Raw genomic sequence first — 15800 nt, forward strand, 5'->3', positions numbered from 1 at the left:
TACCATGCCCATGCTCATCCTAAATTCCATGAATTGTCACATCCTCTCTCTATATGTATAATACTAAGTTGTAAATACCTTATCGAATAAAAATTGTGAATTATTCATGTTTAATTTGTGTTTTTATTTAATTTATATTTTAAATATATTATTCTAAATTTTTGAATCTAAAATATATTAAACGCATATTTTACCTTTTTTTAAAATTTTTATAAATTTTTAAAGTATAAAAATATCCCTTGTATTTTTAATTAATTATCATAATATCATAATTATATAAAACAAAAAACTTAATTTATAATCATCCAAATCCTTAATATCTTTCTATACTTTTTTGTAATAATTAATTATTGATTATATGTTATATTATATTAGGTTTAATAATCAATTAAATATTTTATATTTAAATTATTAGTTAAAAGATTTATAAAAAATGTTAAAATTATTATTAATATTGTTATATTTTTATAAACGTATTATTAATAATGTACTATATTAAACCTCTATATATATGTTTTATATTTTTTTAAACTTTTTGATATACTTTTTATTATTTATCTTATTACGTTCGAATAATTTTCATATTATTTTTTTTACGTTTCCATATTTACTAACCAAGGTAAATACAACATCATTTATCTTAAATATATATATTTTTTAATCCTATATTACACGTAATTTGTCATGTAATATTGCTCTCAGAAAAACTACGGAAATTAATAACGGATTTGTCGCCCGTTGTAGACAACATGTACATGTACAACATCTAAAAGTTTTCAGCTAAATTTGAAAAAGGTAATGATTTCGATCTTGACTGAGTGTTATAACAGTAATCTATAATTAGGGTAGGGATGATGGAGAGCACGAGACCCGCGCCCTTCTAGAATAAATATTTGTAAAGTGGATCAATGAATTTCATGTTGAAAATGTTGCTCTAAATCAAAAGAATATTTTCTTGACAATAATATATATAAATATGTTAATCTTCCATGGATCAAGCTGTACACCACAACTTGCAGTTGAAAATTTCGTTACATCAAATCAACTTCACTGAGAGATAATAAGAATTGGAAATCCTTCAGTAGACACTCTTTACTCTCTTTCACTGCCTAGCTTTAGATTCTTTCTTGGGGATCCAATTATTCGCACAACAATGGCAGCCAAGTAATCGAGGACTTGGCTGACATTTGAGAAATTGGTTTTTTTTTTTCCTTCCTACTCGGAGATTGTTTACCTTCTTCTTCTTTTAGTGTCAGGAAACAACAATCAGAAGGAAAATATGGAGCTCATGAAGTGAAACAGTCTCTTCTTTGTGCTTCATCTGGGTACGTGAGTGGTGACATATTTATATATAAATGTCTTGATGGTTGAAAGCTGGAACGTGCATTTTGAGAAGCAAGTAAATAGATAAAAGTAAAACAGAATGTCCAAGTGTTACAGGATAAATGTTGGTGTATGTGCTTTGCTTGTTGCAAGCATAGTTCTATCTATGAGTTCATGGCCGGTAGTAACAGAAGCGAGAATTTCCAAGTTCACAGCTATCCAAGGTGCGAAATCTTGAAAACTTTAGTTTTATTTGTTAAATCAAATTCTGGGTTTTATTTAGTTTCCATGAATTAATCTTGTATTTGACCTGTGAATGGCAGAAAGTTTAGTCCGTGAGAGTACAAAAGGAAGTGAAGTACGACGTCGTCGAATTCTGAGGCAAGGTCCATTAGGTCAGTCAACTCCAGTACCAGCTCCACAAGTTAGACAAAATGGTTGAAGTGATAGTAGGAAGTGGTCTTTTAATATTGGAAGATTTTATGTAAGAATTGGAGTTGTTGGTCGCTGTAACTTGTGTAAGTATGGGAATCTTGGATGAGCAAGGATTTGTTGGTTATTTTAAGGGTTGTAGTGGAAGACCCTGAACCTGCCTGGGGATGTCATTAAAAGACAAAATCAGTCAACTGTATCTGGTCTTTATTATCAATAAAATTTCTTTCCCCTTCTGTCAGAGGAAAATTGTCGTTAACAATGATCATTGATTCACTCACAAATTAAAATAAGACACGCTAATCTCACCAATTCAATACAATTTTTAAGTTCCAAATTCAGCCTCTTGTACAAAAAGAAGCCAGTGTCAAGGCTTTTTTTTGTAGGACTGTTCTTACGGCTTTGCGTGCTGCTGCCTTTATTCAATCACAGCATGAAAGGGATTCTAGTCCTTTTATTCTGGGTCAGTTTCAATCCGGTTTTAATCAGTCCTATTATATATATATATATATATATATATATATATATATATATATATATATATATTGTGAATAGGACCTAAAAGGAAAGGATAAAATACGCAAGCAGAGATCAAAAGCTATTGTTTCTGCATAACTAGACCTTTACATTACAACTTTCCAGGTCCTCTCTTCCTCTCTTTTAATTACATTATAATGCCCGGAATATATATACACCATATATCAAAAAGGTCACCTAAGCAAAACATAACTGCATTTATGACATTCTCAAAGAATAACAAGCAGGTGGGAAGGCACCTCTAGCTAGAGATGAAACTGGAAACATCAAACTTCTAGATTACGGTTCCACTGGGAATCAGGGCATCCTTGATGACAGTGACAATCCCACTTTTAATGAAGTAGCCATCGGTTTCCCTTGCGGCTTCTTGCACACTGTTGCCATTTATGATCTGAGATAGAAGAAAATTCCATTTCAGGAAACAGTCGTTCAAAATGCAAGCATATGTATTTAAGAATTTAAAGTAGCACAACCACACATTAATTATACGGAGTTTATGAAGCAATACGATCATTCAACAATCTAGGGACATTGGTTGTATGTACTTTTAAATTGATATACTTCGCACAAATTAAAAAAAAAAAGGCTCAATTGATATAAATAAGTTAAAGCTCCTATCAGATGAAATTGACCTTCAACAACTTCATTAAAAAATAACCAGTAACCCTGAAAACTGTTGCAGGAAAAATAAGAAAAATATGAGGGTGTGGTTTTTTAGTGATTTAGCAAATTACACAGGGTAAATATAACACAACTTACCTAATTAGCACAAATACAATAGATAAAACCCACTAAAAAGATTATGAAAGGATTATAACCTTCACATTGTCCCCAATTCGGGCATTTTTGTCAATTATTGCCCTCTTGATGTGGGAATTCTTGCCAATACCAATTGGTACACTACCCTTCGCAGCCAGAAACTTCCTGTCTGCATCCGTCTGAAAAAGCGAGAATACAATCATAATGATACCAAGTGTTAAAATTGTTACTCAAGACAAGGCAACTCCAAACGTCTACAAACATGCAATGCATGGCATTTCAGAACACAACTTCACATCTTGATTGAATAAACAATTGATAATAAGTCATTAGCGTCTTTGATAAGATAAGTGATTAATTTTTAAGGCATCTTACCTCATAATAATCAGCTCCCATCAGCAACGTGTCTTCAATGATTGCACCTTCTGATATGCAAGATCGAAGTCCAACCACAGAATGGTGGATTTTGCAATTCTGAAGAGGGATGAAAAAGGATAAGAAGATTTAACTTTGTGGATTACATAAATAATATCTGCAATGACTGAAATATGAATGTAAATCCTGTCTGACATTGAAAAGATTAATAGGTGACTTCTTGTACAATGAAGTGACTATAACACATAATAGCTAACACCACAACTTAATATCCAATTTCCAAGAACCTACCTTAATCACACAACCTTCACCAATGACACTATCTGTGACATCAGCATCAAGCATCTTAGATGGAGGTAAATATCGAGGCTGTGTATAGATAGGAGCTGAGCGATCATAAAAGCTGAAAAAAAGGTCAAAAATATTTACGCACAATTACTATCAACCAAGTAGCAAGACAACAAATTGAAAAACTGAATCGTAACTACCTGAAATCTGGTATTGGCTTCTTAGTGATCCCCAGATTGGCATTATAGAAAGCCTCAATGGTACCAATGTCCTCCCAATAGCCATCATACAAGTAAGCTTGCACCTACAGAGATTAAGGAAAAATTAGATGTACAAACACATCAAACTTCATCGTAATTTAACTTCTCTAATGCAATACATAATATCCACAATGCACAAGAGTTGGGGAAAGAAACAGAGGAAACAAATATGTACTCTCATCCCAATGGAAGTTGCACCAGGAATAATTTCACTTCCGAAATCATTAGCTCCTGGAAATTTATCCCGAAGCAGATTTAGCATCACGTCTTTACTGATTACATATATGCCCATACTAGCAATGTAAGGCATCTCTTTGGCTCGTTCATCATCAAGACCTAATATGGTAGTATCAACCTGATATAGATCATTGAAAGAGCATATGAAATTAATAATTTATAATGGAAGATATATATATCACAAAAATAATAAATAAATGATCGATATTACCTTCATTGCTCTAAGTTGCTCTCCTTTTGGCTTCTCGGCAAATTCAATTATGCGTCCTTCTTCATCAATCTTCATTAGACCAAATGCAGTAGCCCGTTTTTCATCCATTGGCAGGGCAGCAACCGTGATATCTGCATCTGTTTCTCTGTGTGCTTGAATAAATCTCTCATAATCCATTCGATACAAATGATCCCCAGCAAGAACAAGAAATTCCAAAACATTGTGCTCCTCAAACAGCCATAAATACTGCCTCACTGCATCTGCTGTGCCCTGTAAAATTCAAATCTAACTTCCATGAGAATCACCGCTATGTGTCAAGGCATCATTTCTATAATCCAAAATATAAAACAAAACATGCTACGTTCACTCCTGAACTGCTCAATTGATTATTATCAAACACTATAACCGCTCACAAACATCATAAAAACAAAAAAAATTCAAAAGTTTACAAGCATTCTCATGCAATATGACCTGGAACCAGTTCGGGTTCTCGGGGCTCTGCTGAGCAGCAAGAACTTCAACAAAACCTTCATTCTTGTAGCCACCCATGTTGCTAGCATACGCACGCGAGAGGTGACGATTAAGGGAGGCAGAATTGAACTGCGTGAGCACATAGATCTTGGAAATGTTACTATTCAAACAATTGCTCACGGGAATATCAATCAATCTGTAATTTGCTCCCAAAGGAACAGCAGGTTTCGCCCTCTTCTTAGTGAGCGGGTACAGCCTTGTCCCTGCTCCACCTCCAAGTATAATCCCCAAAACACTCTGCCAACAATTACACAATAGAACAATCACATTACTTGCATTTTATGATCTTAATTATTATAAAAACACATAAACTTGATGTTAGCATGTAGAGTCAAAAATAAATAATAAATAAATTCTACAACAACATTTAAGAAACATAATTAATGAATATTATCGTAATATTATTTAATGCTCTACGACGCCGTATAAATAAATAGCATTAATGATTTTAAAAACTCAAAACATCATTTCACTAGTTAAGAACCAATGAAACATGATCACATGTTCAATTCACAGTTTCTAAGATTGCTCGTTAGTTAATAACAAAAATCAAACAATTACAACAAAAATCAAATTGAAATAAGGCATCGAACTGGTAACTAGTATCACAATTCAGCTCCATTTGTTTGATCAAAATGATAACGTTTAAATTCTAAATTACAACAAAACTTACTCGACTGGCTTCAGGATCAAGACAGGTCTGAGAGTTTCTTGAATCCGACACCGCTTTGGGAGACACGACAATCGGACATCTCTCAATCGCGGCGCTCTGCCGATCACCGACAAGCGCCTTGGAGCAGAGCTTTTCCCCTGAAATGTGAGAAGACGAAAACGCCAGTCGGTGAGAAGGAATGATCCTACGGTTAAGATTCGACGAACTACAGGATGCGGAGGATGAGGACGGTAGGCTTAGTGCTCCGATCGAAGCCATTGTTGTCATAGTTTAGGAAACCGAGTGAGGGAGCATTTAGCTCTGTAGATGGTTATATCAAACTCATTATTATGGAGAGTGCGATTTGATGGGCTTTGGCGAGTTGCCTGAAGAAATGACGAAACGAACCCTACAGGTCGGTAACAGAACGCAGAATGTAAGGGTATTTTAGGGATATTAAATGGAAAAAAAATCTAGGAAGTGCCAAGGAATAATCAGTGGATGTTATCTGACGGTCCAACCACATGGAGCTGTTCGTCTTTTAAACAAAAAAATTCAAAGTAATTACCACCGTCCAGTTCATTTACATTTGTTTGCATTGCATGCAATGAAACAAAATAGAATGAGTAGATGGCAGGTAAGGCTTGATTGAGATAGTGATACACTTATGGCATCTTGTAAGAACGTGCTTAGGTTGTTTTAATGCCCTCAAAGTAATTTGAGTGGCAATATAGAAATTTTATATGTAAAAAAAGTATTAGATTAAATTATTTTTAACGATTTTTTAAAATTTAATTTTTAATAAGATTTTACCTATTTAAAAGTACAGTTACTGTAGAGGATTTTACTTATTGAATGGGGTTTGTTCTGTCTCAAAACTCTAGCCCGGTGTACTGAAGTTGGATATTAAGAGGCTCTACTGGGGCAAGTAATTTGGGCTTCGAAGAGGCTAGATCACCAAAGGTATGATGGGCCTATTACAAGCCCTGGCAAAGCCCTAAGGCTCACTCAGTTTTTGTGACGGGATGCCGGGGAGCACGTGGACAATTGTGCGGCCGATTTTGGATCCCAGATTCCAGCTGTCAATGCCCTGATAGCCACTATATATAAAACTAATAAACCTGACAATCCTCTAAACGGCCGTAAGAAAAGCCGTTAAAACCTCCACGACTTGGCTGTACTTTGTCTCATGCGCTGGCTCTGCCTCCGTCTGTTAATAATAACCGGTCAAAAGCCGTCATTGGTCCCCAAAAGCCAAAGTTGTAAACCTGCACAAACCTAGTCTAATTTTGTCAGTATTTAGCTAATAAAGATAGATTATTTTTCTTGGGAGAACTAGTATTGTAAGATTATTCTTATAGGCCGTCTCTTTACAGTCCCATTCCCATCTCACTGCCTGGATTATCTGTTGTCTCTGCCCACCATTTCTCTCTTTAAATCCCACTTACGAAGCACTTCTCTCATCACTTACAAGGTGAAAGTGAAATTACTAGTTAGACTGATGGACACAGAACGATGGTTCTCCACAATTTCCGCCAAGTTTCCTGCATTTTTACTCTCTGCAGCTGGCAAATCTACTGTAAGTGAATACATCTTATTTATCTTAGCGTCAAATGAGGAAGATGTAAAAGTTGGGGAATGATCTGCCTGGCTCCCTGGATGCCAACTAAGAAGTTTGTCAACCAGGTGTGTTGGCTCTCCCTATTTGGCATCAGAGGAGCCATGCAGGTCCACCAATATTTACTTACAGACTCTTATCATTTACTTATCCTACGGTAAGACCAGTTATCACAATTATTAAAATTATTAAAATGTTAATTTATGTTGAGTTGTTTATCACTGTAAAATGTATAGGCAATCCAATAATTCAATATATATCATCAGATGTTTCTCATTTTACGATAATATACAAACCACTGCACAAGGAAGCAGAAGCTAGAAGAAGGCTCATTTAATAGTTGTATATTTTCTTTGCAGGAGCTTGCTTAATTACGGGACAATTTGAATATTCCCTGTTTTCTTCTCTAACTGTTCTCTGAGGCAATAATTATACCCAGATTTATCCATTGATTTGTGGATGGCGTTTGAAAAAATCTTTTACATTTATTTTTCTTTTTTCTTTTTTCATTTTTCGCTTGATATAAAAGATTAATTTTGTTTCATGATTAACTTGAACTAAGCTGTAGTAATTTGCTTTAATAATAGATTGTCAAAACATTGTTTGGTAGAAGAGATTCGACGAATGGTTGGCCAATATGCTACAAATGCCATGTGCCTGCTTTAAAAATTTATTTGATGACACTTATCCAGTATGAAAATCTAATACAAATGTCATTTCAACATTATTAATTTATTCCAATCCAAATAAACTCAAAATAATATCAAGGAAAATACTATTTTATCCTTGAGCATGGTGGTAAATATTATAATATGACTTTTCTTACTATTAGTATGAAGATGTTTAGTTATTAAACAATCTAATCCCTCAAACTCGTGTTGTGAGGGTTTTGACCAATTCTTTTGCCTCCAAAGCATTTCATTTTATTACCATTTATGCTTATTAAACATGTCAAAGAGATTAAGCCAATCCGTGGCATGGTCTAATTCCCTTAATTTTGGCATAATCTATAGGGGCAAGATTTATAAAAATTATTGGTTGTGCTAGACCTGAAAACAAGCTATGTGAAGATTTTTAAGATGTAGCCTGAATATCAATTTGGCATGGGTTATGAAAAAACAATAAAAATTTAAAAAGTAAATAAAAATAATATATATATAATAACAAGTTGGTCTACTAACAACCCAAGGAGACACAACCAAAGGGGCTTAGGATGTATTGTCATAGACACGTCAATTGGGCCGGATTGAATGGAGGTTTGATACGAAGTACGAAAAAAAAGCACGGCACGAGAAAGCCGGACTGATACTGTAGCATGTCGGGCTAGACCCATATGCCTATTGGGTCGGGCCTCGAGCTTTAATATTAAGCACATGGGCTGGCCCAACTCGGACCACTACTGTTTAAAAAAATATATTTTTTTTTTATTTTTGTTGGTAGAAGCAAGGCTTCTACCTTGTGTTTTCTTCTACGCTACGACAAAAGGCCCTTTTTGCTCCAAGGCAGAAGCCTTGTTAGGCAAAGACAAAAGTAGCAAAAGTCTTGGCTTTCAATTTTTTTTAATTAATTATTTTTTTTATATAAATCTATTCAATTTTTCTTCATTTTCATTTTTATTTATAAATCTCTCAATCTTAATTATTTTATTATATTTTCAATATCATTTTCCCTTATCAATTATCTTTCAAAAATATTTAAATTCATAAATAATAATTCTTTGGGTTTATAATTTTATTTTTATTTTATTATTACAAAATATTACAAATAAATCAAGTATCAAATGAATTCAATCCATTTGAAATTATCATAATATATATTTATTTATGTTTTATAATTTGAAAAATAATTTGTATTTAAAAATTTTAAATAATTTTTTTAAATATTTAAAACCCAGTTCGACCTATTTTTATATGGGTTGGGCCTTGGGCCTTTATATATTAATGAGTCTGCTCAAAAGCCCATCACTGTTTGAGCTTTGTGTCTGACTCGACTATTAACCCGATGGACTGAGCCTGAGCCGGCCTGGCCCATTGACACCTCTATATTGTCATGTTGTAGGTTGGCATAACCCATATGGCCATTTATTTGGTGGCCCATGACCCAACACAAGCTATGAGCTCACTTTGAATATGACTTAACATTATCCATTATTGTGTCTAATCTATATTTATTTTCCTCCGTATCAAACTAATATATTAATAAAACTCAACATATTGATATATTAATATATAATTTTGTAACTAAATTAATAAAAATTTTCGTAACTAAATGTCTAGATATAATATAAACAAAATGCAGTTGTTTGAAATTTCTCATTTTTTGTATTTGGCCTGAATATTAGAAAATACTAATTTACCCCAAATGATAACCCCTTGTTTGTGCAAAATATCATGCATCCCTAATTTTTTTTTGTACTAGAAGAGATATCGTTTCAACTATTTCTACCATTCATGATTTCGAAATGCACTTCAAAATTCTTAAATCAATTCAACACAAAAAAAAAAAGACAGTTCACAATGATGAAATAAATAAAATCTTAGGTTAATATTCATATAAATATGTAAATATAATAAATTTTCTTCTTGTATTCAAAATCATGACGTTCAAATTTGAGTGAGGGTGTCAAAATGATAAGAACTATAGGGTTTAGTTGTAATATTAGTTTGTATAAAATATTAAGGTTTATATAAAAGAGGACGAGAGTATTTTAATAGAATAATATTATGTGTATTTATTTTAGGTATATAAATATGTATACACTTATATATATTATCATATAATTAGATAATATTTTATTTTTAATTCAAAATCACTTAATTATATAATAATACATATAAATATAAATAAATATATATATATATATATATTTTATTGATTTTGATATATAAATTGGGCTTTGAATACGTTTGCGTGACGCTTTAAAAGTTTATCAGTTTCTTTACAACACTTAATTTTGGTCAACCTAATTAAATACCCTTTGAAAAGTATGTTAATCATTTCATATATTATAACGAAAACTACACCATGTTTCAATCTTTTAAGGAAACAAACAACCATTTTATTCGCCCCTTAAACAAATCATTAAACTGAAAATTTCAACTCATATTGAAAATTCGGACAAATCAAACGACAATAGCTCTGCATATTTCAAAGAACGGTTACCAACCAAGACTTATTTAATCGCAACCTATAAATTTTAATTTTAGGGACAATGTGCTCTAAGTCGTGCTATAGATCATCTCTCTTTGAAAATGTTTCACATGATGAAGCAATTAGGGGAGTAATATGGATCAGCGTAAACCACACGGTTATCGTAGTAGTAAGGCACGCCACCTGGATAACCACTCCAAACCAGTGGTTGCACCTGCACCTCCGGCTTGGCCTCTTTTGGTTTTTCCGCTTCTTTTGGTTTTTCTTTCTTCTCGCCACCACCTGCAGGACCTACACTCACCAGCTCTGCATATTTCATTTTCTTTTTTAATGAAGTTGCTAGCTCAACCGCGTCCATCCCATCTCCTATTATCTCGATCTCGCTCTTGTCCGCCCCTTTTAGAGCTGCAGATTCCACGCCTGCATGTGCACGAGGGTGACTTTCCAATAATTGTGAAAACAAAGACAGACCATATTGGCTAGGCTAACAGAGTTACACCAATCTCTTCTTGAATTGTTGATCGTGTCAGATGTTCCAAAAGGTTATTTGCTTTTGACAAGATCGTATGAACTTGACAAGAGCAAGTATATTTTAATCGAAAGCAAAAGTTTGTTCAATTACCTGGGGAGCCAACTACAATCTTCAGTGCTTTCGAGTGGCATTTTTGGCAATGCATGGAGACTTTGATCACCACTTTTTGCTGCAACCGTTATTTAAGGGTTAACCCAAAAAAGAAAATAAAAAGAAGAAAGGAAATCTTTCTATCTTGATATGTAAGTAATGGCTAACTTACCTTCATCGTCTTGTTTTAATTGGCTGGAGAACAGAAATGAACACAAATGAAAACGCTTTGTTTACTTTTTTCAAGGGAGCAAGAAAGCTTCGAAGATACGAAGGCTTGTGGTGTGGACTATTTTCATTTTGTGTATTTATAAATGCCTCTTGAGCCAAGTAGTTGAGAGTTGGTCGCCAAAGGGGCATTGCTGCGCAGGTTCAAACTTTGAAAAGTCAGTCTTGAGTCTTTCATTGTCCCGTATGTATTTCGGAGCCAGTTATTCAACAGAAAAACAATGAATCGATCTATTCCTTACCGATCAATAGACTTTTTGTCCAAAACTTCTTCATTTTTCATGGAAAAATTTCCCTGGGAATTATTAAATTTAATATGAAGAGTTCCATGGAAATAGTTTCCTATGACCATGGTCATGAGCATATCGTTACATATACATATATACACAATTTATGACATGAAAAATAATAATAAGAGTAATATTATTATATACAGTATGTTCCAAAAAATGTTAGGAGACCATGCGTCACACGAGTTATTGTATTAAATGTATGTATTAACGATGTGAAATTGGCACATGGTGTGAAATTTCTTCCAATGAAAGAGTTATAAATGTGATATTAATTGTAATTTATTGTCACTTGTAACCTTTAGACTTAAGGAGACCATGTGTTACACGAATTATTACATGAGTTGCTGAGAAAGATTAAGGTGAGAAGAGTTCAAGTTCATATTATGACATTGACAGATGATTGAAAGTCTAATTAATGGGGCTGCTTGAGGGGCCTTCTGCTGCTGGCTGCGGCCTGAGGAGGGTCTAAGCAGACGAGTTAATTGCCTTGCAATTACAAAAATTAATAAATTAATCTTACTGATCAATACAATCCTACCAGAAGAGATTTTGCGTGAATAACGCGAAAGAAAACCAATCCCCATTTACCAATCTAAAATTAAAAAAGAAAAAAAAAAAAAAAAGACTTGACAATAGATAGTTATAGTGTTCATATTATGAATCTGACTTAGAGGAATTCAAATGAACAATTTGTCAAAATATGAAATGATATTAGAATAGACAGACATATGACTGATCCATCGTTTGGCTTTACTCTCTGGAGTAGTAGTTTTAAATTGACGTAAACTATAATTAAGTTAACTAAAAAGTAGATTATTGTGTCTTCTTTGTTGGATGCCGGCAGACACGCGATTGACTTACAAGTCAACTTGACTTGGTCATAGCCATTGTTAACTTCTTTTATTCCTAGATGGCCCACAGCTCAGCCCAAAGCTAAAAAACAAAAATCCCACATGGAAGAGTCCGGTTTATTACTGTGGCAAACCAGGTTAGGCCAATGGACTATTCAGATCAGGCCACAGATCTATGGATCGGCACGACTCAACTCGGTATTATTCATAATTTTTTAAAAATAATATAATATAATATAATTAATTAATTAATTGATAATTATGATATAAAAAATAAGAATTTTAGATTTGAAAAAATGAGTTGAATTCTTTGAATCAATGATCAATCTCGTATATACGAGATAATTTAAATTTTAGTTTAGTTGAAACAAGTTATTTAACTTTTATTTATAGTAAGTGAAAGAAGTGAATAATTTTATTTTTTTAGATGTGCAACTCCTTACAAATTGAAAAGGTTTCACATCTAAAAGAATGTAATCACTCACTCCTTTTGCCTACTATAATTAGAACGCTAAGCAAAATAAAAGGTTTAACCATACTCAAATTTTAGATCCTATATTATTGAAATTGATTATGAGAATTCAACTCACCTATTATAAATAAATTTATCTTATTTTTAATCATAATTTAATTTTCTAACATGTATTTTTTATTAGAAAACATAATTTAGATAAATTATTTAATAAAAAAATTTATTTTTTTAATTAAAGCTAATGAGTCGACCTATTACTATAGGGTCAGATTGTGAGCTTCAAACTTTCTTTGGGTCGGTCTGACCTATAAGACCTATTATCGTGTGAGCTTTAGGCTCAACCCGATCCCTAGGCTAGATGGGTCTATCGATGCAGACTTGACACAACCCACCACCATATCTAATTTCATCTGTTCCAAATATTGGTCTCTGTTTTGAGGATGATAAATCTATACATAAGTTTTGGATTAGATTTTTGAGTTTATAATACTTGAATCGTATATTAAAAGTCACATTTTTTATATTGTATATCGTGTATTATACCATATCATAAGATACGTTTTTTTTTAAATAATATTAAAATTTTAATAAAATAGAAAATTTAATTAACACACCATTATTATAAAAAATATTACAAACACTCTTAAAATTTTGAAAATTTTCATATACACTTTTATTACATCTTTATTTACTCTAAAAATTTTTAATTTATATTGATAATATATATCATATTATATAGTATAATATATCTATTATATCATATTAATTCGATATAATTTTAAATGTATATATTATTTTTTATTTATATGATATAGTATTAGAAGAATTATATTTTTTATAACCATAATTTAGTTAACCATAAAATTGATAAGCAACTCTGCACAGGCAGAAGTTTGATCTAAAAATTAATAAATTACTAATTCCAATAAGCGAAAAAGACCAAAATTTTGTTTATTCTTTTTTACTCTTTATTCAAATAAAATCAATGTGCAAACGTCCACTGTATTGTTTATTACTGATTAAATACAATATCAGTCTTAATTAGAGGCTGCGTGTTTACAGTTCCACGTCAGTATTCTGGATTTTTCTGTTGTCTTTGGCTACCTGTTGCTCTCTCGGGGACTAGTTTAAGTTTGGCCACTTCACTCATCAACTGAAAGTGAAAGTGAAGTTACAATCTGGGCTAATACACACAAGTAAAACCACAAATATGATGCAGCTTTCTCCTCATAAAATTAGGAGAAAGATCGCCTGTCGACCCTCTGCAGTCAGCCGAGTGTGGGATAAATTGAAGATTGATGATGATCTGCCTGGCTCCCTGCATGCCAACTAAGAAGCCTGTTGACAGTTGCGTCGACTCTCCCTACTTGGCATCAGAGGAGCCATGCAGCTCCACCAATCAGGTTAGATTTTACCTTCAACACCTCAGTCTATGCACTAGAATGTTCTTGTTTTGGAAGTTTATAGTTAGTTTAATGGAATTGAATACCTTTTCAAGGTGTTTATTCGTATCTTTTCTTTACATGACCATTTGTTTCTTAATCTTACATTTATAGCAGAGCACTGTAGAAAGAAACAGGGGAGAAATTTATCTGCCAAAAAAACAGAGTAGCTGCCTTGATCTTGCCTTAATTACTCTATGAATTATCAACAGTTAAGAATTTTCATTTCAAAGAGAATTATGTATACTTCCCCTTATATTTGAAATTTAGATGTAAAGGTAATTTTTGTAACATAAAGAGGAGAATTATTCTTTATTGAAAAAGAACATGGTAAAGAACAACAAAATCCCAAAGCCATGTGCTCCTGCTAACGCAAATCAATGTCTCTATCCCTTTTCTACAACACAATCTCAGCTGAGTAACAATTGCCTCCCTTCGATTAACCAACTACACACAAAGCATTCTCTAATACTCTGCCTCTCTCTGTCTTTTCCATATATTTCACATGATTGAGCAAGAATTGTAATAGGGGTCATAGGGTCGATCAGCGGCAAACGCGTAGTGAGGCACACCGCCGGGATAAGGCCAGACATCCAGGGCTCTGAATTTTTGGCCCAGTTTCCGTTGGTTTGCTTTCGTCTTTCTTATCTCCACCCCCTGCAGGACCAACGCTTACAATCTCTGCATAGCCCACTTTCTTTCTTAGCAAACTCGTAAGATCAACGGCGTCCATCCCGTCTCCAGTTATCTCTATCTGAGTCTTGTAATCTTCCATTAAAGCCGCTGATTCAACGCCGGAAACCCAAGCTGCAATCTTCATCGCCTTGAAGAGTGACTTCTGTCCATTCATTGAAGTAACCTTGATCACTACCTTTTGCTGCAAATAAGTAAGAAAAACAAAATTAACTCCGGAAATAAGAAACTTAATAGACGGATAATCTTACCACTAAGTTCATATATGTGTACCCTCATGGTTGTCGGTTTTTGTTGATTAAGAGAAAGGCAACCACGAGTTTTTTTTCACTTAGTTTTGAATGTGTGGGACAGCATGCCGATATGAGCTTTTATCTATCGTACTTGGGGAACTCTTGTGGTTGTGATATGGCAACGCATACCCGAAGTTCCGAGTAGCTTCGAAGAAATTTGTTGACCGCAGGATGTGTTCAAACTTAAAACCAATGGTCAGAATACTGTACTTAAAAAGGTCCAATCAATACGTCGCACCCGAACTTTGACAAAACTTTGATGAAAACTCATTTCTGTCCTTAAAGTTTGAAAAGTCCATTTATCCCCCTATCATCTACTTTGGCTAATAAAAATGATTTTGTAGAAAGAAAAAAATGTTATTTTCCGTTATGTAATTTTCTTAAGAAGGAATGTTAAAGAAAGAAGAACAAGAAGTTGTGAAAAAAAAGGTATGATAAAGGAAAGCACAACCTTTCTACTTCTATTTACAGAAGTAAATTACTATAGAAGAAGAAATAGATATTTTAAATTTAAGTAATAAAAAAATTAGTTT

At 33.2% G+C, this 15800-nt stretch overlaps 3 protein-coding genes and 2 long non-coding RNA genes across 6 annotated transcripts; 2 read left to right on the forward strand and 3 right to left on the reverse strand.

The window, feature by feature from the left end:
• Nucleotides 1-896: 896 nt before the first annotated feature.
• On the forward strand, nt 897-1996 carry LOC123223889. Its single transcript, XR_006503878.1, has 2 exons — nt 897-1547; nt 1647-1996. It is a non-coding gene; the product is annotated as an uncharacterized LOC123223889 (long non-coding RNA).
• A 348-nt stretch (nt 1997-2344) lies between these two features.
• LOC123223888 (glucose-1-phosphate adenylyltransferase small subunit, chloroplastic/amyloplastic-like) lies at nt 2345-5939 on the reverse strand. Its single transcript, XM_044647352.1, has 9 exons — nt 5627-5939; nt 4894-5190; nt 4423-4692; nt 4150-4329; nt 3915-4018; nt 3718-3829; nt 3427-3525; nt 3111-3230; nt 2345-2683 (listed from the first exon to the last, which is right to left on the reverse strand). The coding sequence occupies exons 1-9, from the start codon at nt 5891-5893 to the stop codon at nt 2567-2569; spliced, it is 1566 nt and encodes a 521-aa protein (XP_044503287.1). The 5' UTR covers nt 5894-5939; the 3' UTR covers nt 2345-2566.
• A 4319-nt stretch (nt 5940-10258) lies between these two features.
• On the reverse strand, nt 10259-11295 carry LOC123224341 (heavy metal-associated isoprenylated plant protein 43-like). The gene is made up of 3 exons (XM_044647977.1): nt 11168-11295; nt 10996-11074; nt 10259-10793 (listed from the first exon to the last, which is right to left on the reverse strand). The coding sequence occupies exons 1-3, from the start codon at nt 11171-11173 to the stop codon at nt 10480-10482; spliced, it is 399 nt and encodes a 132-aa protein (XP_044503912.1). The 5' UTR covers nt 11174-11295; the 3' UTR covers nt 10259-10479.
• A 2611-nt stretch (nt 11296-13906) lies between these two features.
• Nucleotides 13907-14558, forward strand: LOC123224345. The gene is made up of 2 exons (XR_006503943.1): nt 13907-14242; nt 14399-14558. It is a non-coding gene; the product is annotated as an uncharacterized LOC123224345 (long non-coding RNA).
• A 5-nt stretch (nt 14559-14563) lies between these two features.
• Nucleotides 14564-15395, reverse strand: LOC123224344 (heavy metal-associated isoprenylated plant protein 46-like). Of its 2 annotated transcripts, none has more exons than XM_044647981.1 (2): nt 15248-15395; nt 14564-15158 (listed from the first exon to the last, which is right to left on the reverse strand). In XM_044647981.1, exons 1-2 carry the CDS (start codon nt 15251-15253, stop codon nt 14826-14828), a joined length of 339 nt encoding a protein of 112 aa, XP_044503916.1. In that variant the 5' UTR covers nt 15254-15395; the 3' UTR covers nt 14564-14825. The 2 variants fall into 2 exon arrangements, with proteins under 2 accessions (XP_044503916.1, XP_044503915.1); XM_044647980.1 differs by having other exon boundaries at nt 15226-15361.
• Between the last annotated feature and the right edge of the window lie 405 nt (nt 15396-15800).

Source organism: Mangifera indica, chromosome 8 (assembly GCF_011075055.1).
Source record: "Mangifera indica cultivar Alphonso chromosome 8, CATAS_Mindica_2.1, whole genome shotgun sequence".
NCBI lineage: Eukaryota > Viridiplantae > Streptophyta > Magnoliopsida > Sapindales > Anacardiaceae > Mangifera > Mangifera indica.

What these genes read in the sequence shown, in the direction of transcription:
- LOC123223888 (XM_044647352.1), bottom strand. Translation starts at nt 5,893, where the DNA reads ATGACAACAATGGCTTCGATCGGAGCACTAAGCCTACCGTCCTCATCC. An exon ending in TTGATCCTGAAGCCAGTCGA is followed by an intron (nt 5,191 to 5,626) that starts GTAAGTTTTGTT and finishes AATTGTTGGCAG; the next exon opens with AGTGTTTTGGGGATTATACT. An exon ending in TGGGAGCTGATTATTATGAG is followed by an intron (nt 3,231 to 3,426) that starts GTAAGATGCCTT and finishes TCGCTTTTTCAG; the next exon opens with ACGGATGCAGACAGGAAGTT.
- LOC123224341 (XM_044647977.1), bottom strand. An exon ending in GATTGTAGTTGGCTCCCCAG is followed by an intron (nt 10,794 to 10,995) that starts GTAATTGAACAA and finishes GTGCACATGCAG; the next exon opens with GCGTGGAATCTGCAGCTCTA.